This window comes from Astyanax mexicanus, chromosome 21 (assembly GCF_023375975.1).
Source record: "Astyanax mexicanus isolate ESR-SI-001 chromosome 21, AstMex3_surface, whole genome shotgun sequence".
Classification (NCBI taxonomy): domain Eukaryota; kingdom Metazoa; phylum Chordata; class Actinopteri; order Characiformes; family Acestrorhamphidae; genus Astyanax; species Astyanax mexicanus.
Window position 1 is genome coordinate 22,210,043 of NC_064428.1, and position 25,275 is coordinate 22,235,317.

Consider the following 25,275-nt stretch of genomic DNA (forward strand, 5'->3'; position numbering starts at 1 on the left):
AACACTTTTAAGAGGGGGCAGAGTATCAAAGCCTGGGATGATCTGTGAGCAAATTTTGTTCTTGCACCCAACTCTTATCATTCAAACCTGCTATGCTGACTTGCTTTTACTAGAAGCTGACACTATCAGATTGGCAACGACCCCTAACACCTGCCACAAATCAAATGACTGGAACCTGATAGACTGGTTTTGTATTTTTTGTATCTTAACAGGGGTGCACAAACCAGACACATTCACCTACACAGTGACATGATGATATTGTGGCACAGGAGTCCTCCCATGATGCATTGGGTGCCTTTGATTTATTCATATGCATAAAAAAAGGATTTTAGTTGCAGCTTTGTTGTGCAGGTTGATTGTTGTGTAAGTATGTGTTCTAAGACACGTTTTAGTGTGGTTGGTTTGGAGTGTTGTGGACTCACCACCATGATGTCATTTAGGCAGATATGGTTCCTTTAATAGTCTTCATCTTCCTGTAGTGAATGTTCTACCTGTACCAGTACCAGTAAGTTCTGATAGCTGGTGATGCTGCATCTGTTTAAAGGATTCCTTCCGTAAAAATCGACTTTTTCTTGTTGTTTGTGAAATACTATAGGTCTCTCTAAGTTGTATTTCCATGCAGCACAAGAAACTGTTTCTCAGCCTCCACTGTCTGCAGTAGTTAGTAAAAGAAAAGCCTCAGAAAAATAAGTCGATCAGGAAAAGCAACCTGTGAGTTTATGGCCTTGCCCACCTCAGCTCAGGACCGCCCACAGACAGCACTAAAGAGCTTACATCTCTGTTCACACCAGCTAGTTAACATTAGCTATCTTGTGTAAGTAACTGTCGGTTTAAATTGGATCTCCGGTTGATTCTGCATTTTACTGAGACCTTACATATACGCTAGGGAAGCACGGTTTGTTAAGATTTAGTTTAGTCATTAGTTTAGCTGAAATAAATTTTAGCAATGTTATCAACAAAATCCTCGTGACCAAGCGATGCTGAGAGTCTGTTGTTAACTTTACCTAGAACTCAGTGCTTTATCTTTAAACTAAGACTTTATCTCTGAAAGCATTTAGTCCTTTTTAGAGTTTTAGAGCTGAAAAATTGACTAGGAGGGAAGGCAGGTCACATTCTCTGCTGTTAGCCAATCAGAGGCGTTATGTTTGCATGTATGAATATTCATATGCAAGAGCTGAAAGTCTTTCTTCAGAGACCTCTTATTCAGAGAAATAAAGCAGGGCTATACAGAAACACCGGAGCACTTTTTTTTTTTTTTTTTTTTTACAAACAATGCCTCACATAGCATTTATTTATACAAGAGACCACATCTAGACTGTTTAAAATGAATGAAATAAGAGTAACATAACAAATGGAATAAGACCTTTTTAACTGATTTTAATATGAAATATGAAATATGAAAATTGTGCGTTTACTCAAAAAGCTGTACATAGGAAAACATCACACAATCAGACCAAACAATCTGGATATGGAAGGGTGTCAGTATCTCTGAGAACTGTGAGAAGAGATGTGCATTTTCACAACAAAAATTTCCAACAGAAAAATGAGACTCATAAGAGGACAACACTACAGTTGTGCATGGCAAAACCATAATAACACTGATTATATAACATTAAACACTATTATGAAAACATTAAAAATTCCCTTACTAGAGTTCAAGGACAGTTAAGAGATCATCTCCAAGAGATCATGGACATCTGCTTGGCATTCTGCCATCTGCCGTCTGAGACCATTTAGCCACCATCCAGGCAGTATCTTCAGTACTGTACACACTGATAAACCTTCCTCTTGTTATTTTAGTTTAGCGTTCCCCAGGTCATGTGCAGGCATGCCTGCAGAACAGCTCTCTCTCTTTCTCTTTCTCTCTCTCTCTCTCTCTCTGTCTCTCTTTCTCGCTGCTACACCCTTTCTTTCTCTACAATCCAGTATGTTTTACTCTATACTTACAGCTAACCACAAGGCTTCCATACACTGCTCTTTTGAGAGGATGGCGTTGCCAGCGTCCGCCACTACTCTCCATGTGCTAACATGGCACACAGGGCCAGGAAACCAACTGCACAGTGTAGTGGATTTTTATAGCTACTTTAAAGTAAAAACAATGCAATGAAAAACAAGATACGTCTGCATTCATCACAATATGTCATCACAACCTTCTAAAAGAAATATTACATAAACTGTCTACTGTATCTACAATACCAGTCAAACGTTTGAAGACAGATCTTCTCATTCAGTGTTTTTCTTTATTTGTTTAGTTTTCCTAGATTTTAAATGAATACTGAAGTAATCCACACTATAAAAGAACACATCATGTAGTGTCTTAAATGTGTTAAACAAACCAAAATACTCTGTGAAGCCTTTAGATTTGAAGCTGGTAACTCTGATGAACTTATCCTAAGCAACAGAGGAAACTCTTGCCCTTCCTTTCCTGGGCCGGTCCTGATGAGAGCCAGTTTCATCATAACATTTATGATGTTTGTTGCAACGTATTTATTGCCATAATATGGATTGGAATATTACCTAGATAGGGCTGTTCACTGTACACTTGATTCTTTTAAACACATTAAAAAGCAAGAAATTCCACTAAAAGTATATCTTAATATTTTATAGCTGAAATTAAGAAGCAAGAAACTGAACTAAAAGTATATTTAAATATTAATAGTTGAAACATTATGTGACATTAAAATAAAAAAAAGAACGAACATGAACCAGAAACACTTTCCTTCTTCAAAATAAAATCCAGCACCAAAACAGAGCTGTAAAATGGAGCAATTCCAAAACCCCAAAACTGTAACATAACAGTGTTAACTTCATGTCCAAACGATTACATTCTGAAAAAAAAAAAATCTAAATGCAATTTATCCGCCATCATCCCGATAGGAGTGATAAGAGAAAGATTGTAACTTGGTGCAGGGTGCGAATTACGGGGGGTTTTGGGGGGGTTGTTTGGGGTGGTCAGACCCTCCCAATTAAGACGTCAACACCCCCCCCCCCCCCAAAGGGGTAAAAACTATCGTTTGGGGGGGTCAAAACATGTAAACGTATTTCTTACATATAATGTCAAATACTACAAAAACAATGCAGTATCTACGGATGGAGGAATATTGTGATACGATTTCACCCCTCCTAAAGTGGATCATACCATTACTAAGCATTTCTCTCGTTTACCTGCCTGCTGCCTCATTATTGGTCAGGTGGCTTGTGTCTTAAGTTAAGGTACACAAGCTGCTTACTTAAATATTCACTTTAAACACACTTTTCCTTACATAAATAACTCACATGAATTTGCTATAACAACTTAAATGCTGCTAATTTACCATTCCGCCTTAAAGGCTGTAGATACTATTTTTAGCGCTTTTAAGGTGGAATGGGAATCCACGTTCTGTTTTATATGGACTGTTTGTGATTTCTGCACACCCTAAAGCAGAAATGTGTAAAACTCTTTATCATCTACTACAGACTAAAAAGGGAATTGTGTTTTAACGTAGAAAAATTTTTTTGTTAAATGCAGGGAAACTGTTAAGGTGGAATGGAAATGTATTTTAAGGCGGAAGGGAAATGTGAATTATAAACTAAAAGCTTCATACGCTGCAGTAAATACACCTAGTGAGGAATTATTTAATCAGATGAGTAGTATTACAGTAAACTGCTGTATTATAATTTTTTTTTAAGTAATACTTAGTTTTAATATTTTTATTAGGCTACTTTGAAAATTGACAATAGCCAAGCTTTTTAAAAGGAATTAGCCAAGCTATATAAATGCATTCCTACATCTCCCCTTAACATTTAATATTGTACTCCCAGTGACAAAGTATGTCGATGAGATGGGAAAATCCTTATCTGCAGGGATTTTTAGTTACATTGTTATTTTCTTTTAATTTAGAATTAAATAAAAAATTGTTCCTGTAGAGGAGATCCTGTAGAATATGAAAAAAAATAATGGTGAGAAAGCTGATGAAAGATAGCAGCCAGTAGCATTATGTGTGTTTTTGCAGGATTAACTGTGGATTTTGTTGTATAATATATTATTTATGACTATAAAGGTTATTGTGTGGTGTGTGCTACATTAGCTGATGTAATAAATTTATCTTTTATGTGCTATAGACAATACAGTAAGGAAGCCAGACATTTGTAAGACTTGATTTTAGTGAAGCAGTGCCTTCGCTGTACTGGTTTTCATTTACAAATAAAATAACTTTTTTGAGATGCACTAGTACATGTACTTTAGGGTGTTCTATGGATCAAAGCATGTATTAAACCTACCGAATGTAGAGGGAGCCCAGGAGCAAGAAATACCAATTCTCACATAATGATGCTTTAATAGAAGCACCTACTGAGCTGTGAGAAACTTCTATTGAAATATGAACAGTTTGAGAACTGAGAAATCCTCCCACATAGGCCATGCTTTTGATTGAGGGCACATATTAATATGTGTGTGTGTGTGTGTGTGTGTGTGTGCGCGCACATAGCTGCATAATTAAGATCAAAGAGACGCCTCTCCAGCTGTTGAAACAATCCCACTACATCTGGATGAAGGTGATTAGGGACTTCACACCCATTACTACAGGTGATGCGAAACATTGTCCTTGTCTAATGATCTAAGAATAGGCTTCACTCACCTGTCGTTATGATTAAAGTAGGATTTGGATGAGAAAGAGCAAGTTCATATCAATGTTATTGTAACATGTTTTAAGACCAGTTTATAGCTGTGGGCTTGCTCTTGAATTCACACATTAACCAAGGTGATCCTAATACCACATTTGATGGATGATTGATTTATTGAAGACGTAAGAAAGTGGTAAAATTAAGATTTTGTCTTAAAGACACAAAAATGGCCAAGCTTTTGCCATTAATGGAAGCCATTCAGCTAGACAATGCAAACCAATTATAAGGTCACAGATGAGTTTAGCAAATCTTGGGTCACTAGCTAGTTCGCTCTGAAGCTTTACATTTATGATGTTTTTCTGAGCAACTTAAGCCCTATCTGGATGGGATTCGTTTCTCAGGGTGGTTCTGGGGTAATTTTCTTTTTTTATAAGGGATCCTCTGTGATTTTATTTCCATTCAGAACGACCATGTATGTGTTTTTCTCAGACGTCCTTTGATAACATTACAAGCTGAATTACCTACTGTTTTTCGCTGAACTCCGTGGTCCTCCGGTAATTTTATTCCCGTCCAGACTCACATCTCACACTTTTATCATCTCACGTTTACTAAAATAGCTATTTGTCCACTTCCACAAATAATTTTGAGTGCGCATTTCCACGGTGATCCATGTAAACACAACAGCGAGTGGAAATGGAGAAGCTACTGAACGTGATGTCATGTGACCGAGAAAGCCAAAAAACTCACTGGTCCTCCTGTTTTTTTCAATTGCAGTCCGGATGCAATTGAAGTTTTATCACTGAGTAGAAGTGTGAAATGTCCCCCTGAGAAACTCATTCTGTCCAGCTAGGGACATTAAAACAGGCAATTAAAATGCAAAAATTGCCGAATGCAATATTTTTATGCACATTTTCTGCACTCTGAATGGTAACAAGTCTGAATTTTCCAAATCACTTTCAAGCAACATTAGTCAGGGTTTTAAACTTAAAAGTGTTTAACAAACCAAAATACGAGAAGTGTGGCTCTTATCTGAGGTGCGGTTAACTTGCAGTTTCTGAGGCTGGTAACTCTGATGAACTTATCCTGTGCAGCAGAGGAAACTATTGATCTTCCTTTTCTTGGGGTGGTCCTGATGAGAGCCAGTTTCATCATAACATTTGATGGTCTTTGTGACTGCACTTGAGGATACTTTCAAAGTTCTTTTTTTTTCATTTCCTAAAGCAGGGGTTTTCAACTGGTCCCGCATTTTCTAATGGTCATTAAGTCGCGACCCACTTTTATATAATACAAACTAAACATTTTTTTTTTAAGAATAGAACTGAGTTTAAGAGCATTGTTTAAGAAACTGATGAGGAAAATGACAACTACATGTATAAAAGTTAAAATAGTTAAACATAACATTGAAACATAACATTGCAATTTAGCTTTAGTTTTTGCAGGAGGTGGTTGCAAATATGTGAAATGAACCATTTTTTTTAATTATATGTTGCACTAATTAAGGCAAGTGTAAGAAATTTTATACTGAAAAAATACTTTCAACTATTTTTCCTAGATCTTCAAACTTTAAAACCGGTCAAATTGATGCGGAACAGGAGGACAAGAAATTGTACTGAAAATATCTCTGAATACAAGTATATTAGCATATATATATATATATATACTTTTTACATGCAATTTCTGCACTCTGAATAGTAATAAATCTGACATTTTCAAATTGTATTTGTTTGTGTTTCAAATACGTCGTTTAGCATCATATGATCCACATGGGTGGCAGCACTTTCATCTACCATCAAATGTCAATGGCCTAATCCAGGTGTGATAAACATTCAGAACCCTCAAAAGTGTGGCTGCAGGTTTTCAATCCAACCAAACATGTTGTGCTTTGTTGCTTTGTCTGCTTAAAATGGTTGGGCTCAGCTCGTATACACTTACATTAATGCTTTTAGCTAAAATTATTTTTATTTAAATGTTCCTTTCTACACTAAAGGACCACAGTACAGGCTATAAGAATAGAATACAAACAAGATATATAATCTTAATGATAATAAAGTAAAGTACTAAGTTAAATCACCTTCCGCTGAATCATCGACCATGATGCTTCAGATCTACAGTAATATGATGTATTAAGATTCTATAGCAAGAATATCTTCACTATATATTAATAATACTGTGAAAATGCTGAAATGTGTTATAGTGTGGTCTTGAGTGGTCTGGAACTTCTAGGAGTGAAATCAGACCTATTCCTCCAGGACTGCTTCAGCTCAGTGATGTTGGCGGGCTTTTTGCATGAACTGCATGCTTCAGGTCCTGCCACAACATTGCTGTTGGACTAGGGTCTGGTTGGACATTGACTCGGCCTTTCCAGAATGTGGCAAAAACGGGTGTGTTGAGTAAGGTTTTATTTTTATTATCATTATTAACGGACCAATGCCCCAACACTGTCCTGTAAAATTTGTTGATACAATAAAGAATCCATAGACAATCCATGAAACATTGCAAACTGTTGTGGTGTCAAAGCATTATAATTCTCCCACTGTGTTTCACAGCTGGGCAGAGGCTTTTAGGCTGGAATGCAGTGTTTGGGTTGTCTCTTAGGCCAAAAAGGGTCTATTTTTGACTCATCTATCCACAGAACTTTTTTCAGTAGTTTCCTGGCTCATCCAGGTGCTCTTTAGCAAAGAGAGTAATGTTCTTTTTGGAGAGTCATTGCATGCTCTTCGCTATCTTTGCTGTCCTGCCATACATACGTACTTGAAACACCATGGGAGTGTATATTACAAAGATAGATACATTCTCTACATGCTCTGAGTGGTCCAGGTGATCAGGAGATCCCCGGTTCGAATCCTGTTCATGTAGCTTGCCAACGACTACCGGAGCCCTGAGAGAGCACAATTGGACTTGCTCTCTCTGGGTGGGTAGATGGCGCTCTCTCCCCACATCACTTCAAAGGGGGATGTCCGCAGCGCTGTGATGCTACTCAGTAATGCTGCATCAGCAGCAGTTTAAGAAAGAGGCAGTGGCTGAATTTATCGGAGGAGGCATGTGCTGGTCTTCACTCTCCTGGTGTTGGGGAATCACTAGTGATAGGGGTAGGGGGAGTCTTAATGAGTGGGTTGGGTAATTGGCCGTGTAAATTGGGAAGAGAATGGGACATTCTATAAAACAGATACATTCTATTGTTACTTTATCTGTTTTTTTTTGTTGTTTTTTTGCAAATAAACTTTTAATATATTTTTAATTTAAAATAAATGTAAACTACTATTTAAACTATTTAAGCTACAGTATTTACCCTTTTGAATTCAGGTTGGTTGTAAATCAGACCCTTCTTGATTTCAAAGAACAATTAAATGCAAGTGTCACTCATAAATGTAATGTTTTCACAGTAGTCTTTTTTCTTGACCTGGGTGCACTTTCTCTGCAGGTTCATTACGCTTGTTCAAGTGTGAAAATTGCTTCAGTCCAGTAAAGTTTTGATCCCTGGTCCTTCTGAAATTGGTGGTCTCGGGTTCGCTTTAAACCTGGACCTGGGTGTCAGTTAGAAGAAGCTACCCAGAGCTTGTGTAATTGGTTCATCATGTAATTGGACGCTTCAATGTATTGCGTTTTTTCCCTTTCGATCAGTTAAAGATAAAAATACCTAAGAAATCCACACTTTAATAGGACAGGTACTCTCCCCTCTGTGGAGTGAGTGTGTTAACTGACAGTATAAATGTTTATCTATTATCCTGTCCTGCATGGATAATGGTCTTTTCAGGGCAAGTGGCAGCTGTTTTTGGAGAAGCTTTTCAGTGGAATGTCTTGCACGCCAAAAAAGGTTAATAAAAAACATAATAAATAACAGCAACCAGCTGAAAAGATCATGGAACTAAACACAGAAAATTCACGCATAGATTGAGCAATCAATCTGCAGTTCAGAAAAGTTTTCATGTGTGAAAACAAACCAGCGATAGTCCCTCAGCGAGAGCTCCTCTCTCAAACAAGCCCAGAATCTCTCCTTGGTACAGATTTATTACAGATTAAAACAGCCTTAGCATTTGACTGGCGTTCACCAAAGTAATTTCTTCCCCATGTGGTTCTGTCAGCTGTTGTTGAATGATGGTTCTTTAGGCAGTGCATTCTAAATGGTCAGAAATCACTGGTAATTATCTTTTAAACACTAAAATTCCTTCTGACTCCTTAATAGTTTAATGATATTATATGCTCTGTAAAAAGAAGAAATATGAAAATCACTTCTGCTCTAATCATTTTCTCACACACTTACTACAAGCTGGAGATCCTCGGCTCATCTTTGTTCCTCAAAGCTCAAAGCCTTTTGAGGATACTTAAGCAGCGTTGTTTTTAGTCTGGGCTCAGGCACCGCCTAGTCTGGGCGTTAATGACACCTGTCTTATGGTGTTAATTAGAGAGAAGAAGAGATTCTGTGTTCTCTCTTTCTGCATGTGTGTGTGGGAGAGAGAGAGAGAGAGATAGCAAAGGTTAAGAGACAGTTTGGAGACTATCCCCACTGAGTGTGTGGCCTTAGTGACAGGTGTCTCTGAATGAACTGGTGTGTGTGTGTAGGAATGTGTGACAGGGTAAAAGAGGGCAGCCCTTTAACCTGACAAAGAAAGTCCCGGCAATGTATCAATCATAAAAATACCTTAGATAACATTTCACTCGCCCTCTTATTCAGTAGCATTCAGCCACATTTAGCCACTACATTACTCTTTTATGGTAGGTCATAATACTGTACTGGAGATTCTGACAAACAAATCTGAATCCCACAATTCCAATCAACTGAATTTGTATATTAGTATTGCAAATAGAAAATTTAAATGACATAATGTCATAAAGTAATTAACTTCAATTATCTATTCACAATAATAAGATAGTAGTGGGAAAATTGTCTATATTGCAGCAGGAGACAGGACAGGGGTGTCTGAAAAAAATCTAAAAAAGAAAAAAATAAAGAAAAGAAAACTAAAACAAAAATTAGAAATATGTATCTAAAAACTGCACAATTGGAGGAAGTGATTCCCAAAAATGTAGTTTGTTATTGTAAGCAGTGACCAGTGTAGTGCAAATAAAAACAGTGCATTGTATTGACCAGTGTATTGTATATAATGTATTTAATTAATTATTAATTAATTATTTTATTATAAACGTTTATAAAAGTTTAACAGCTTCGTGCTACTTACAAATGTGAAATTTCTAAATCATATTTGTAAGCATTTTTGCCCCTCAGTAAAACAAGAAATATATATATATATATATATATATATATATATATATATATATATATATATATATATATATATAATTTATGCTATATGAAAAGGTTTCACAGATTGTATTACATTTACGTACATTTTTACTGTGAAATAATAAAGTGGTTGTTCATTAAAAGCATTTACTGGAGTTAAACTGAACGCTTATGGTGTTAATAAAACAATAGTAGTGTTAGATTAACACTGGCAAACGCAAATATGTTTTTTAAATTACTGAAAAGTGCAGGAAATAAAAAAAAATAAGCTAAAGAGTTTTGAATACACTGTGAGTGAATGATTGAGTGAATGAATGAACGAGTGAGTATGATAAACCTGCCGGGGCTCTGCTTGAAGTGGTGTGAAGTGGGCGGGGCCAGAGTGAGCACCTTAGTTAAGATATTTTTTAGCATTTCACATTAAGCCCCTGTGTAAAAAAAATGATTGCTTTATAAAATGTGTTTTATAAATTGAAGAAATGGCTGAGGGAGAGTGTTGTTAGTTATAATATTTGTCAATATTTCACAAGCGCTTTTGTAAAATTTTGGAAAACAATAAAAACATATACACTTCATATTATAAGAAGGTTTAATGGATTGTATTAGAATTAAATAAATTTGAATAATGAAAAAAGAAAATGGTTATTAATTATAAGCTTACTAACTATTTTACTGCAAACTGTTAGCATTAAATTAAAAAGATACACGAACACTTCACTGAACGCTTATGGTTAAATTAACACTGGCAAACGCACATATAGTGCTTCAAACTAATCTGTTATCTGTCTCTCCAGTTACTTTGTATGAAAACCTAATTGTTTTTAAATTTTAATTTAATATTTGCAATATTCAAAATTAAAAGCATTTACTGGAGTTGAATAAACACACAAAGCGAATGTGTTAGTGACTGTTGTTATAAGAAAAATATGTCTTTAAAGCTAAAGTGTTTTAAATACACTGTGAGTGAGTATAGTAAAAAAAGCTTTAAAATAATAATGAGAAGGGGCGGGGGCTGAAGTGAAGTGGGCGCGGCTAATCTGTGAAGTGGGCGGGACTATAGAAAGCACCTTGGTCAGTAGTAGAGCTGAGGCGCGGGGGGGAAGAAAGCAGAGCGCGGAGCTGTCAGAGTCTCCGGTGGCGGACTGTAAACACTGAGCGGAGACTGACTGACCGCTCAGCGCTGTTTACTAACCGGAAGAAGCGCTTTATTAAGGGGGAAATGAGGGAAAAGGCTGAGGCGGGGTCCTGTATGGTTGTTCATTTGTTTGTTTGTAAGTTAGTTATTTAGCTGGTTAAGTAGTTTAACTCCGAAGCTCGTGCGTCCCTCAGTCCTGCGGCATGGTTCCTCCGTTCCCCCGCTCTCCCTCCGAAAAGGAAAGCTACCCATGGGATGTTGGGCGGCCGGTTCCTCCCTCGGACACCTGAAGGCGCAGTGTCGGCTGTGCGTGTGCTTCACCATGCTGCTCCTCCTCACCTACCTGTTCTACTGTCTGACCGGCTGCTGCGACCTGGCGCCCAGCCTCAGCTCTAGCTTGCCCCCCGGAGACCGACCCGGGCTGCCCAGGAACCTCACCGCCAGCCCGGACCCTGCGGAGGGCACGGACCTCTCCGTGCTGAACAGCTTCGGCAGTAAGGAGTTTCCTCAAGCCATTATCATCGGCGTGAAGAAGGGAGGCACGAGGGCGCTGCTGGAGTTTCTGCGCGTGCACCCGGACGTCAGAGCCGTGGGGGCGGAGCCTCACTTCTTTGACAGGTTTTACGAGAAGGGGCTCGAGTGGTACAGGTGGGTTATTCTAGTCATTATACTGTATTAACATTACAGCCAACGTGCTTAAATGGGGCTCAGATGGGTGGAACTTGGGCATGCACGGGCTCTGAGGGGGTCTACGTGGGTCTGGGGTCCATTACTACAGCCCACCATGATCCAGGCCACATGCTTAGTTTACAATTTGGCCCCCAACATGGAACCCATTGACCAAACCTTCTCGTTCCCTTGCATCTACAGGTGCATCTCAAAAAAGTAGAACAGCCAATGAAAAGCCATAAATCAGTGTCTCAGAAAATTAGTACTTGGTTAGTAATTGGTACTTTTGGCTGTGTGCCAAGTCCTGCTGGAAAATGAAATCTGCATCTCCATAAAAGTTGTCAGCAGAAGGAAAGAATGAAGTGCTGTAAGATTTTTTGGAAAAACACTGCACTGACTTTAGACTTGATATAACACAGTAGATCAACACCAGCAGATGACATCACTCTCCAAACCATTACTGACCATCAGTAAATTTTACATTTCATTTGGAAATCAAGGGAGCAGAGTCTGGAGGAAGAGTGCTTGAGGTCTAGTGTAAAGGTTCCTCAGTCATCGATGGTTTGGATGGCTTGGTCTTATTTAATATTCTAATTTTCTGAGATATTATCAAGGTCACTTTCGTCTCCACATTAGTAATCTTGTAGTTTTCAAGATTTCAACATTGTTTCAACTCTAGGTTGTTTGATCTGATGGTGTAATGCATGCTTGTATACAGATTTTTGATTAGATGCACAGTTTTTATATAAAAAAAAAACTTTTAATTTTTTTCCTATTTAGAATGATTGGGGAGCAAAAGTTTTAAGTTTTACAAAGAAAAAAAAACTTTCAGTTGACATTTTAATAGAAAGCAGCAGTAATTTTAAACATTCGTCACAACATAAAAAATAACAATTAGATTCCCATAATATTAAAATGTAAAAAACAGCCACATTTCTTAGTGTATTTTTGACTATTTTTGAGTGGCAGTGATGATGCAACTTTTTTCCGCATTGTGTTAAATACAGCAATTTTTTTTCACATTTTTTGATTGCGCAAAGAAACAAGTAATGCAAACTGAATGATGTAAAAACGTACAATTTTAGAATACAAAGCATTTTAGTTCACATCAAAAAAATACTTCTACCCTGCTCTTTTTTTTCCTCCAGTAAAATCAGTGTGACTTTGGCACATTGTAATATTGTCATTTGCAGTAGTGTACTGTTACTTTGTTCAGATTTGCATTTATATCGTTCAGATTTTTTTTCTGTCTTTGTAACTGAAATACATTTCAAGCCTTACTTTTGTAAATCTGTTTGTTCTCTGCATCACAGAAACCATAGACCCTATGGAAAGCTTAGGCTGCCAGTGGGAGCTGTTATAGAGTGGAAACAAGTGAAAAGTCTTTTGATGGTGAAAAGTTGTTTGATGGTGATGTGCTGGAAGCAATAAAGATGGGAATGCATAATAATCATCTGAGCCAGTTTGACAAGGGAAACATTTGCATTTGCAAAGCAGAACAGCAACGGTCACCAACTCACATAACAGAATTAAAATTTTTAAAGCAAATAAACAACAAGCAGAATATGAATTAGTTAATGAATTAAGGTTTCTAACATTTCTTTAAAACATACAGGTACATTTAACTAAATTTTAACTGTGTAAATGTAACTGGTTAGGGCCTACTTCTGCATCATACCAGATTGAGCATTATTAAAGTTCTTGAGGAACATAAACAATATAAATTGTTTTATTCAAAGCTATGAATTGCATCACTTTGGAGTTCTTTGTTTTGTTCCTGGGCGGCAAAATCTTTTGGAAATGTGTTTACAAAAACTGTTACAGTGTAGTGTGCTATGTAGCTAAAGGTTAGTATGTTGTTTAGACTAGCTCATAAATTAAATTAATCATATCGCAAAACTGGGACCATCTTTCAAGAGTCCAGTAGTTTAAAATGACCATAGAGTACAGTCAGCAAGTGGAGATATGCTTCCTTGTGGTTGTACCTTTGACTTGCCACACGGAGCAGTGTAGCATTCCAGTTTGTGGGTGTGTGTGTGTGTGTGTGTGTGTGTGTGTGTGTGTGTGTGTGTGTGTGTTAGACAGTTGCATTAAGAACATTACACAAAGTAAAACCAAATAATTTCAACCAATACATGCCCAGCCTAATATAAAAGCTGGCAGGTTATAGCTTAAAGCTCATTCTGTAAAATCTATGTTGAAGACGATAAAAACTGAAAGACTTTATTTTGAGCTATTTTGAAGTTAGAGTAAAATGGAAACCTATGCCTCCTGGTATTTGAAGAGATTATTTTAGTTTTGTTTTAATGCAATTTTTATAGTGCAGTAGATTGCAATGATCGTGACCGGTAGTGTCTGGCTAGAATTGCCCATGCAAGCAGAGAAACGGCATCCACATACCCCACAGGACATGGCACAAGTCATGGGACATGGTACCAGTTAATGTAATATGACTTTAAGATAGAAATGATAAGCATTCAGTGTTATAGATATTTGGGTCAACAGATTTACCTTTTAGGATTTTACTTTTCTGTACTTTTTTAAAGTGTTCACTGATCTGTTATAAGACTGTTTATATCGCTCATTTCTATGATTACCCAAGGTCTCATGTCAGTGTCTCAGTTATTTACAGTATTTTTTTTTTTTTGGATGTTGCCTGTGGTTGGGGGGTATAACAGTAATACCGTATACTGCAGTATTAAAATTTGAGCTGTCAATAGTGCTCTGTCCATTTTGTCACATGATTAATTTGTGTTAAAAATAATAACGTGTTAAAGTTTACAGATTAACTGCATGCAACAATGTTTAATGTTTGTTTTATTTATTTTAAATTGACAGAGCCTGGTGATGCATTAGCAGTTTAATTTAGCAGTATAACAGCAATATAACAGCGATATAACAGCAAGTTCTAAAACAAATCCTGCAGAATTAATAAAAATCTTAAAATCTTTAAAAACACAGAGCATTCAGCCTTTTGCCAAATGTTTTATTTTGTTAAATTTGTTCAAAAATATATTGCACCTACTTATAGTTACTACTATTAAGCATGTTGTTCTAATAAAAACTGAAGAATTAGGCAAACATTCTGGATATAGACTAAAATAATCTTATATCATTATAGCATTGCTTATTCCATTAATAAGGAAGCTGATATTTGCTGTTATTTGTCATTATGTATATATACACTGAGCGATCATAATACACATTGCTCGCAATACGAGTGCTGTGGACATGTGGGAGTGTGATCTTAGTGTTTTTTTAGTGTGTTTGCATGTCATTGGTCATTGACTCTGCGGGTCACTTGTCAGTCCACTCGGTTCATTAATATCTCCTGCCAATAACCAGCAGAGCTTAGAGCATTGTCCCATTGGCAGGGCAGTCAGTCCCCTGCCAATAAAAAAAAGCCTCTTTATTGACCCATATCTCTCTCTCTCTCTTTCTCTCTCTCTCTCTCTCTCTCTCTCTCTCTCTCTCTCTCCCTCTCTCTCTCTCTCGTTCTGTCGCTCAGTGTCTCTGTGGATTGAAGCTGACAGAGATCAGGATCAATTGATCTATGAATATTCAGTAGTTTCAACAGAATTTTACTAGTGAGAAGAATTAGGGACTGTTGAACCAAACCTGTGTTTTTCTTTCTGCTAGACTGACCTTGTATTAATGCCACACACACACATACACATACACATACATTTTTAAACACACGTAAGCATACATGCAGCTTTGCTACAGTGTGTGGTCACTGGCCACTGTGTCAACAGTAGTCTTTTTGGGAACAGTAACCCAATGACAGTCTTGTCAACACCGGTGGGGCTGTGTGTGTCTACGTGTGTACATGTGTGTGTGTGTGTGTGTGTGTGTGTGTGTGTGTGTGTGTGTGTGTGTTTGTTTAATTACAGGTTTGCTATTGAGCTCGCCAGCTGGAAACTGAGCTTAACGATGAAAGATTAAAGAGCGTGCCACAGTTTAATGCGGGATATAGGAAATGGTCACTCATTGGTGTGTGTGTGTGTGTGTGTGTGTTTGGAAGTGAGAAGAAGTCCAAGTTGTCCTTGTGTTCATATCTATCTATATAAAATCTGTATACGTAGTTATATTACACAGTGATAAAGAAAACTGTAAAAGAGTAGGAAGTATACTATCATTTTGTATTGTGTATTTACACAGATCCATGTATTGAGACTATAGCAGTTTAGCCTTCGTTTAGGTGTTTTAGTTTGATCTTTTAATATTGCATTATACAGACCAGATAATCAAAACTGAGGACATCTACATGTACACTACTAATTAACAGTTTCAGAACACCCATACACACAGCACATTCACACTTTCATCGTAATAACTAGAAAAAGACCCAGAAACACAGAGAACTCTGTAGCTATTAAAAGTCTTTTCTTTACAGAAATTACAGATAAAGCCAGAGAGTGCTGGGTACTGTTTTTCACAGCTTCAAAAGACTCTGGAGGAAACTTGGTAACAAATGCTAATGCTAAGTTAGCTTTTAGATTGTGAGCCTGCAAATGCTACTTAAAACAACTGTCACATTAGAGGAATTTGATGAGTCTTAGTTATGAATTATTTTCATGTTTCAACTGTTGCTAGACATTTCTGTTAATTATTAGCATTCCTAGTTTAAAGTACATTTTTAAATGACTTACTTAAATGTATGTTTCCTTCTAAGAAAACTATATTTTGCACTAAAACAGGTACTGCATATTTGTTTGAGCAACTATGGCATTCAAACAATGTTTTTGCTTTCATGTTAAAAATGTATTTGTATGTTTCGGTGTGAAAATATTGGATATTGTGTGTTGAAGTGTGTGTATCGTTACACTCCAAAGCAAGATCCCCTAGATAAGATCCCTGTGAGTGCACTGCCGCTCCGCTATCTCCTCCCTCTAACACGGCAGTAAAACTACTCATCTTCTGTGTTTTCACGACTCCATAAATTCCCAGCTGGTGTAAAAGTTTATCTCCAGATCAATCCCCTGTACTCATCGATCCCTCCCTAACTGACTTTATTACACTGCTGCCTGACGAGAGTTAATTAACCTGCGCATATTCAATCTTGTTGACAAGCGTCGCTGCCCTTATCAGCTGTTGACGTTGTTTTCGACGCTCCAAGGTGCTTGGCTGTAAGCACTTACATGTTAAGAACGTTCTTATGTGTGCTCTGATGTTCCTCAGGCGTCCATTGTGTTCCTAGTAACAATAGCGAGGTTTGAGAATGGCTTTTAAAATGATAGCGGGGGTCAATTTTTAGGTTCATTCATGGTTTACAGTAAGAACGTGGTCCTCATTCAAGCTCATCAGTGGGCTGAGAAAATGTTCCTAGTGTAGGATAATACAGAAGAACAGGGTTGTCACTGTCAACAGAGAACACCATAACTTTAATTTATTACCGTATTCAAACATTACAATTGAAATTTACATAGTGTTAACATTCCATCAGGAACCAGTTAATAGACTTGCTCTGAAATAAAAAAAAATGTTTGCACTAGTGCTGGACGGTATGACCAAAAATATATATTGCGGTATTTTTCAAGATTCTGACAGTTTCAGGCTTTAAATGAAGGCTTTAATTACTATAGGGTTTACTTTGTGCCACAAAATTGCACAATACATGAAGAAATCAGACTTCATTAGCAGAAAAACAGCTGAAAAAGCAAACAATAGACCTTAAAAAGAGATACGCCAACAACTTTAAACAAAAACTTTACAAAACTAAATATTTTAAATAGTTCCATAAACACTATAAATGAACCTAAAGTACTTAATCAATCAATTTACAATATGTTATTCTATGTTGAGCTATTAGATGCATTACAGTATTAAAATTCCGTTCTTTCTCCATTTAACAAAAAAATTCAATTCAATTATTCTTTAAGCTACAGTATGTATATATATATATATATATATATATATATATATATATATATATATATATATATATATATATATATTTAAAGTGCTATAATTACTGCTCTTAAAGTTTATTTGCACTTCGTATCCAGAGTTTTAGGGAGTTTTATTACTTTTGCTGAATAAATGATTTCGCACACAGGATCAATTCTGGGCTCGTCTGGAGGGTGAGAGGAACCTTTTTCCGAACTGTGGATCGATTGCTCAATTCTATTTGTCTCTTTCTGAGTGAATAATTGCTGTTTGATGTTGTTTTTCTATTTTACTCGGATAAAAACACTCATACAGTAAGGAACAGCAGCAGGAGCTCCTCAGATAAAGTACTGTTCTCATTTCTCTCCAGGCAGGACAGAGCATGAGCTACTATTACCAGTGTTTTAGTTTGTTAGGCTAACTGGCTAGCGTTAGCTAGAGAGCTGTATCTGCTTCTTTGGCGGTGCTGTTTTATGCAGCACTCTGCAGCGCCTCTAGTGGTATGGCGGTATATGAAAATGAAAAACGCTCACCATTTTAATTTCCCCAGTATAGTGCCCAGCACTAGTGTGTACTTTTAATTATAGTAACGGAGTGGAGGCTCTAGTACCTTGTTGGGACACTTCTAGCATGGATACAAGATGATGGATTCCATATGCCATTTAGCAGGACATTCACATATCTTGCAGATGTTGCAGCTAGGCCTGTAGGTCAGACACACTCAGATTTCTTTATCCCATAAATGCTAAGTTTGCAATAAATCAGGGGACCTGGGATGCCAAGAAAATGTTTAATTTGCTTGGGATTTACATTCAACACCTTACGAGAAATAATGTACCATTTTAATGGCACAAGATCTTGTCATAGCAGTGATAATTCTCTCACCAAGAAGTGCACTACCTAAATTCATGCCCTGAGAGTCTTTTTTTATATAGGGCTTTGGCAAGACCCAGTGTCTTATCAGACCATGGCTGTAATTATTTTTATATCTACCTGGAACATAATGGAATGCAGAATTGTTTCTTTGCATTTTTTTTTTTTTTTGGTGGTTAATTGTGGAATGACAGTACCATTTGTCAATAAAATTCAAAAAGGGGTAAATTATAAATGTTTTTTTATTCCTTATATAGTTATGAGGTTGCTCATGACAGTGATTTTGAATTAATTGCTATGAAACTTTATAATGTTTACATCTCCTGTTATTGAATACATCTGTCAAAAAGCTAACGTCCGATAAACTGTTATGGAAATGTGATTTGCTTTCTGTGGATGAATATAGATTTTCAGTGTGGAGAAGAGAAAAACCTACAAGCATTTGATCGATTATTTGACATGTTATGGGATTGACCTTACTACACGCATTGTCTTATGGTATTATACTCTACAAATACCCTGTTTGCAACCGGTCTTGTCATGTGACTAGACTAGTATCTGGAATGTATCCTGATAAGGTTTTAACTATGTGCATTTAAAACTTAGTAGTCAAATGCACCTCCAGTTAGTCAGACTGAAATCTGATTGCTGTGAGGGATTAAATATGGAAATTGGCTCATTATGCAGCATTTTTACTGGCGTTTTCGGTTGTACCTGGTAGAGGTTTGATTGCTAATATGTGCATCTTAGAGATACATTTGCATTTACTTGGCTCAAATGCGTCTCAGGCCATCTCCAAAAGTGAGCAGTCAGATTTTAATGATTTGAAGATTTGGGGACCTATCTTACACCCTGAGCTTATGCATCGATATTGCACCCTCATTCAATGTAATGAAATGGACAGATTGTGCATGCAAGACTATTGCACCATGACTGCATGTGTTTATGTATGCATGTTCTCAAAGAGATGCTCCTGGAGATACTGCTAATGGTGCCACAGTATTGATTACCTGAAAGAGGTCACTAACATTAATAGGCATTGATTGATAAGGTTTGAGGATGCTGAGGTGTAAAACGAAGAAGAAAAGTGTTTGCATTCCTACTTCTCGTGTCCATATCACAGCTCAGAGACTTTATTATACATACTAGTGCATCTCAAAAAATAGAATATCATTAAAAAGTACTTTATACTTTATTTTAGTCATTTGTTTATTTATTTTATTGTTGATGATTATAGCTCACATCCAATGAAAACCCATCTTCATAAAAGGTATCAGCAGAGGGAAGCAGCATGAAGTACTGTAAGATTTTCTGGGAAAACGCTGCACTGACTTTAGACTTGATAAAACACAGTGGATCAACACCAGCAGATGACATGCCTCTCCAAACCATCACTGATCATCAGTAAATTTTACATTTCATTTGTAAATTAAGAGACCAGAGTCTGGAGGAAGAGTGGAGAGACACAGTTCAAGCTGCTTGAGTTCTAGTGTGAAGTTTCTACAATCAGTGATGGTTTGGAGAGACATGGTATCTGCTGGTGTTGGTCCACTGTGTAATAACAAGTCTAAAGTCAGTGCAGTCAGTGCAACACACTTAATGCTTTCCTCTGCTTACAACTTTTATGGAGCTGCAGATTTCATTTTCCAGCAGGATTGGCACACTGCCCACACTGCCAAAAGTACCAATTTGCCTTATATGATATTCAAATTTTCTGAGACACTTATTTTTGGGTTTTCATTAGCCTTAAACCATAATTATCAACAATAAAAGAAATACACACTTAAAATAAATCACTCTGTGTGTAATACAGCTATATAATTTATGAGTTTCACATTTTGAATGGTTCCAGAACCTGTTTTTGTAGGTGTAAAAGCACTGGTAAAAAATTAGGGGTGCAATCCAGAACGGAGCCTGTTCCACATTGGTGAAAAAGGGCTATAACTGGATACCCCTTTTGAGAGTTCAGCACGCCCTGCCTGCTGTCTGTATGTGCAATCAGTCAATCTCTAGTGCTGTAGTGGACAGTACATAGTGTGTCATGGTATATCAGCAACTCTTTAGTTAGTAAATAAACAAATAAACTGTTTAAGCCTGAGTAATCTTAACAGTAATTTGTAAGGATAAGCTAACAGAACAAAAGAGTTGAATATGCAGTTAAAATTTTTGAAAATGTACAGTACTGATTCATTAACTTCATCAAGACATAAATATCACCACATACTATGCGCTGTTTAGATAAAATGTGCTATTTAATTTTTTTTATATGAATAATCAGTCCCAACCAGCATTATAAGAACATTCAGTTATCTGTGGAGTGCTAACTTTGCTAGCTGCATTTGGGCCAGAACTAGAGTATTATTTATATTTGTACATTTAATATTAACCTGACTTCACCATGTGTTCTACATAAAGCATTTAATTGTATTTTTTCCGTCCTGGTTTGTCTTCAGGCACAGTGCTTTAGCTCAGCTTAGCATGGTTGTTAGCTCGATTAGCATTCTTTTGAAAGTGCACAGTCACAGTAGCACACTAATGCCACACATCCAAAACAAGCTCATTCAAATGAAGGAACTCAATCCATTAGCTCCGGTGGCTAAGTGGCTAAACAGGGCTAAGGCCAAAGAGAGGTCAGCTGTATCTGGACACAGGTGCGCTAACACTGCCGAAATCTGGGTGGCCAATTCAGTGAAGTCATCTGCTCTGAACCGAAACCTTGAACAAAGACTAGTGTACTGTGACGGGTGTACTAGTTTTAAAAATGGTAGTATGACTATTGGTGCTCATCTGGCATTGAAGTTATTTAAGTCAACACTGGTATTGAAGCTTCCAAGCCCAGAGTAGCCAACCCTGTAATTTCTGGACATGGTTAACACGAGACTAATGTTTTGCACTTTAAAATTTTAAGTGGTGTTTGTGAATGTAAATCTGTATTGTATCGCTTGACAAGCGTTTGTTTTAAGTAACGCTTGTCTTAAGTAATTCCTTGTCCATGTGTTTCTGTCAGCTGTTGCCAAATGATATTCTTAAAGTTTTGGATGCTGGAGATGGAAGATCAAAATTTGAAATGCCCACGGAAAAGAGACGAATACAGGAGAGAGGGGGAAGAAATATAAGATATAAGAAATATTTTTGTACAAAAAATAGTAATTAACTACTTGTTCTGAGTATATAATTTTTTTATAAAGTAGAAGAATGGATTTTACCAAAAACAAAAAAAGTAAGCGTACCTGTATTTTCCATTAGGGTTTTAGTCAGTAAAGACGTTAGTTATCTCTGCTACTGAGGTGAGCTGATGCTGGACTTACAGCCAGAGCATGTTTAAAAGGTTTATAAGTGGAGTTTAAAATCTTTAAAAATTATATCTGCTGTGTTATAAACACTGCTGGTTCTGGCCTGTGTTTAGTTCTGACATGTTCTTGTGACACAAATGTGTTTCTGGAGATTAGTGAGATGAATCAGCAATTTTCTTTGGTTAAAAAAAAGTGTAATTTGTGACCCTGTTTTACCAATCAGTTTACCAATGTAGTGTGAAAGACACAACCCAACAACTAAATGACTTTACATCATTTCAGCACAACCATATGTTTTTTTTTTATATACTTTTATTCAGGTATACATTTGGCTCTACACTTTAAACGAGTGAGCTTGAGGCACAGCACCCAAACATTTCACTTCATTTTAATTAAATATGGATTTACTGTACTTTTTTCTAGTTTTGTTGCTTAGTAACAAGTGACTGAAAAAATGGCATCAATTTTGATTTTTAACAATTTTTTTTCTGGTCTCTATGGATATAATATACTTTTTACACATTAAGTCAATTTTCACTCACTTATAAAGTGCACAAAACTCATAAAATCCTATTCTAAAAGCAACACATTCAAATTTAAGTGTTTAAAGGTGAGGTGTGAACTCACTGATAAGTTTACTGTGATGTGACTAACCCAAACCTTCACCTTTCTTCTTAATTCCACTCTTTTATTTGTTGACTAAAAAAGAAAAAGGGAGTGAGAAAGCCTCTACCGCACCCCTCTTACTGGTACACACCTGAATGACCTGTATTGTAATGTAGGTCTATGGGAAAAATGCTTAGCTTGCTCTGTGGTTATAATTAAGTTTATGATGTGGTTAGAGCCGCATTTGGAAAATCACTGTCAAGGGCAAATTCCCCTTAAGAAGAGCGATTTATGCTCAGTGTCTGCATGCATAAGTGTGCGGTTAGCTCCTCGCTCGTAAATACGCTCGGTGTGCCCGTGTTTAATGAGTAAGACCGAGTTGAGAAAGTGAGGAACTTCAAACCTGCTGTACCCAGTCGTCTCACAGCTGCTAGAGTTCTTCCTTAACAGCTGCTTTTCTGTCACTCTGTCAGCAGTTAGTGTGAAATGTCAGCCAAACCTCAGACATTTAAAGTGCAATTTTTCCTCAAATGAACACACGAAACACTCCCTAATACTAATGCTTTAATGCAGTGTCTGCATGTCCTAATCAAAGGTGTCATAAGTGTTCACATTCATTACTTAGGTCGAAGTAAAGATATTAGGGTTTCAAATACCCATGCGTTTTACTCAATTAAAGTGTAAAAGTTCTGGTTTCAAAGCTACTTAAATTATAAAAGTATTAAGTTAATGTAAAGTGGAAAAAAATGCCATTAAAGAAAAAGCTTAGGCCACACCACAGGATCCTATAGTGGACTAAGCCCCCCTCCTCTCCCCAAAACACGTTTTTCTAAAAGCTATAATGACTTTAATGTTATATTAAAATGTTAATGTTAAACATTTGAAATACACTATGCTCCATGTTTTAGCTGCATGTATATATCCATTGAAAATCAATGAATTTTAGTAGAATGTAAAAATATTAAAGAAGCTTAGTTGAGACATATTAAGAGCTTGAGTTCTCTTGACTCTCTTGAGCCAAAGATCATCTTCATACTAGACTACCTACATCTGCTATGTTCTTGCTGGAGTGTGGGGGGTGTGACATGATGTGCAGGTGTGATGGATTGTGTGTAAACCAAGGATGATGGAATGGTGTATGTTTATACTTCTCAACCAACCATGAACAAATTCACTCTGAAATCTGAATTGAGAGATTTATCTGGATAGGGATTTTTTTACGATGAATAAAATTGAGTAACAAGGCTATTTTTATGTTTGTATGTATTTTAATATAAGGAGTAGAATGTACAAATAATTAAGTGGAAATGTGGAGAGTGGAGGTGAAAAGTCAACTGAAATATAATTACTACAGTAAAATATAGATTACCAAAAAATAAAAATATTTTTATTTATTATTTGTATTCATTACCCAACACCTCTGGTCCGTATATTAGGGCTGCAATTAATGACTATTTTAGTAGCCAACTGCTAATTATTTTTCGATTAGTCAGTTATTAAGGACAATTTTTGTGTCCTCAATATAAATTTCTGTAGTATTGCTATCTTGTCAACGGAAAACACAGGTGCGCCACTGTCTGGAACAAACCTAGACCACAGACATCCGTCAGATGTTCATTGCTATCTTAGCATGTGTGTTAGTCCCCCACTCGTTCCACACACAGGGACACAAAGCTGTGCACAAACACAACTTTTAAAACTACAATAAAAAGATTACAAATTAAAATAACAAAATAAAATTGGACACACCTCTTTTCATTCATTGTTTTTTTTTTCTTTGTATGATTTTAAATTTAATATTGAAGATTATATTAAAGCTACACAGAAATACGTGGTATTGTTGTGTGAACAAAAAAGTGTTAAACAAGCCAGAGTATGTTTCATACTTTAGCACAGGTCAGTGCAGCATCTTTTACACAAGTCATAAGACATGGGACATACGACTTCCTGTCCAATAAAAAAAAACTACTAATACACACATAACGCAACTATGATTCTCTCGAGCTGTAGTCTGTGCAACAGCTGCTTACAGTCTAACCCAGGTTGAATCACTCTGGCCTGTTCCTGACTGCTAAAAATGCAGCTTCTCAAGGGTGAGAGGAATCTGTACGGGTGGGCTGTTTAACCCATGGCTGGGAAGTGGTTTCCTTAAGTCCAGCTTTACGATGTCATTATGCCACTCCCTGCTGAGTCAGATACGAGTTTGCTGTGCTGTTCATTTGCTAAATTTTCTGTATCAAGCTTAACAATAAAAAATTGGGTACAAAATTTGTTTATTTTTTCCATTCAGTACAGAGAAAATGAAACTGTTTTTCCTCCAATTTTTCAATTATTTAGTTTTTCATTTCAGTCTATTGCAAACAGAATTTCAAGAAAAATTTTAATCTCTCGATTTTCAGATTTGTCCTTTTTTGTGTCTTGTAACATAAATCTGATGTTATAATCCAACTGGCAAAATGCAATAATAAAATGAAAAATAAAAAAGGTGAATTTTTAAATTTTTCTTACAATTCTGATTATGATGGGCAGAGATGAAATTTATTTATTGTACACTGCACTACATAAACAAAAACAAAAACATCCAACATCCAAATTTCTAATTTTGCATTTAGCCTTAACCAGTCAGAAAATTAAATTAGAATACGTTACACTGACCAGAAACGTATTATAATTATACATTTTTATGCACTTCTTTATTTTCTTTGTGTGTACTTGAACACACAAAACGAAAACAAAATTCAAAATTTCATTTTTTGCAAAATTCCAAAATATTTGAAATATTTGAAAAAAAAATGAAATTAATTACTTCCCATAACCATTCAACATCAAGCTTCTTACACCACTCAACTGGAATTTTGGACCACTCTACTTTTGCAGACAGCTGCAGGCCATGAGTGTATATATGGCCATTTTGGATTTATTTACTTAAAATAAGTTTTTTTCTTTTTTTTATTGTTGCCTCTGGG

General features: G+C 36.5%; 1 protein-coding gene across 1 annotated transcript in view; it reads left to right on the plus strand.

The window, feature by feature from the left end:
- The first annotated feature begins 10,926 nt into the window (after positions 1–10,926).
- Positions 10,927–25,275, plus strand: part of si:dkey-121b10.7 (heparan sulfate glucosamine 3-O-sulfotransferase 3B1) — a 29,870-nt gene continuing 15,521 nt past the window's right edge. Inside the window, exon 1 of the mRNA XM_007259032.4 lies at positions 10,927–11,627. Within this exon, the coding sequence (XP_007259094.1) occupies positions 11,230–11,627 (398 nt within the window). The 5' untranslated portion in view covers positions 10,927–11,229. The remainder of the gene's footprint in view (positions 11,628–25,275) is intronic.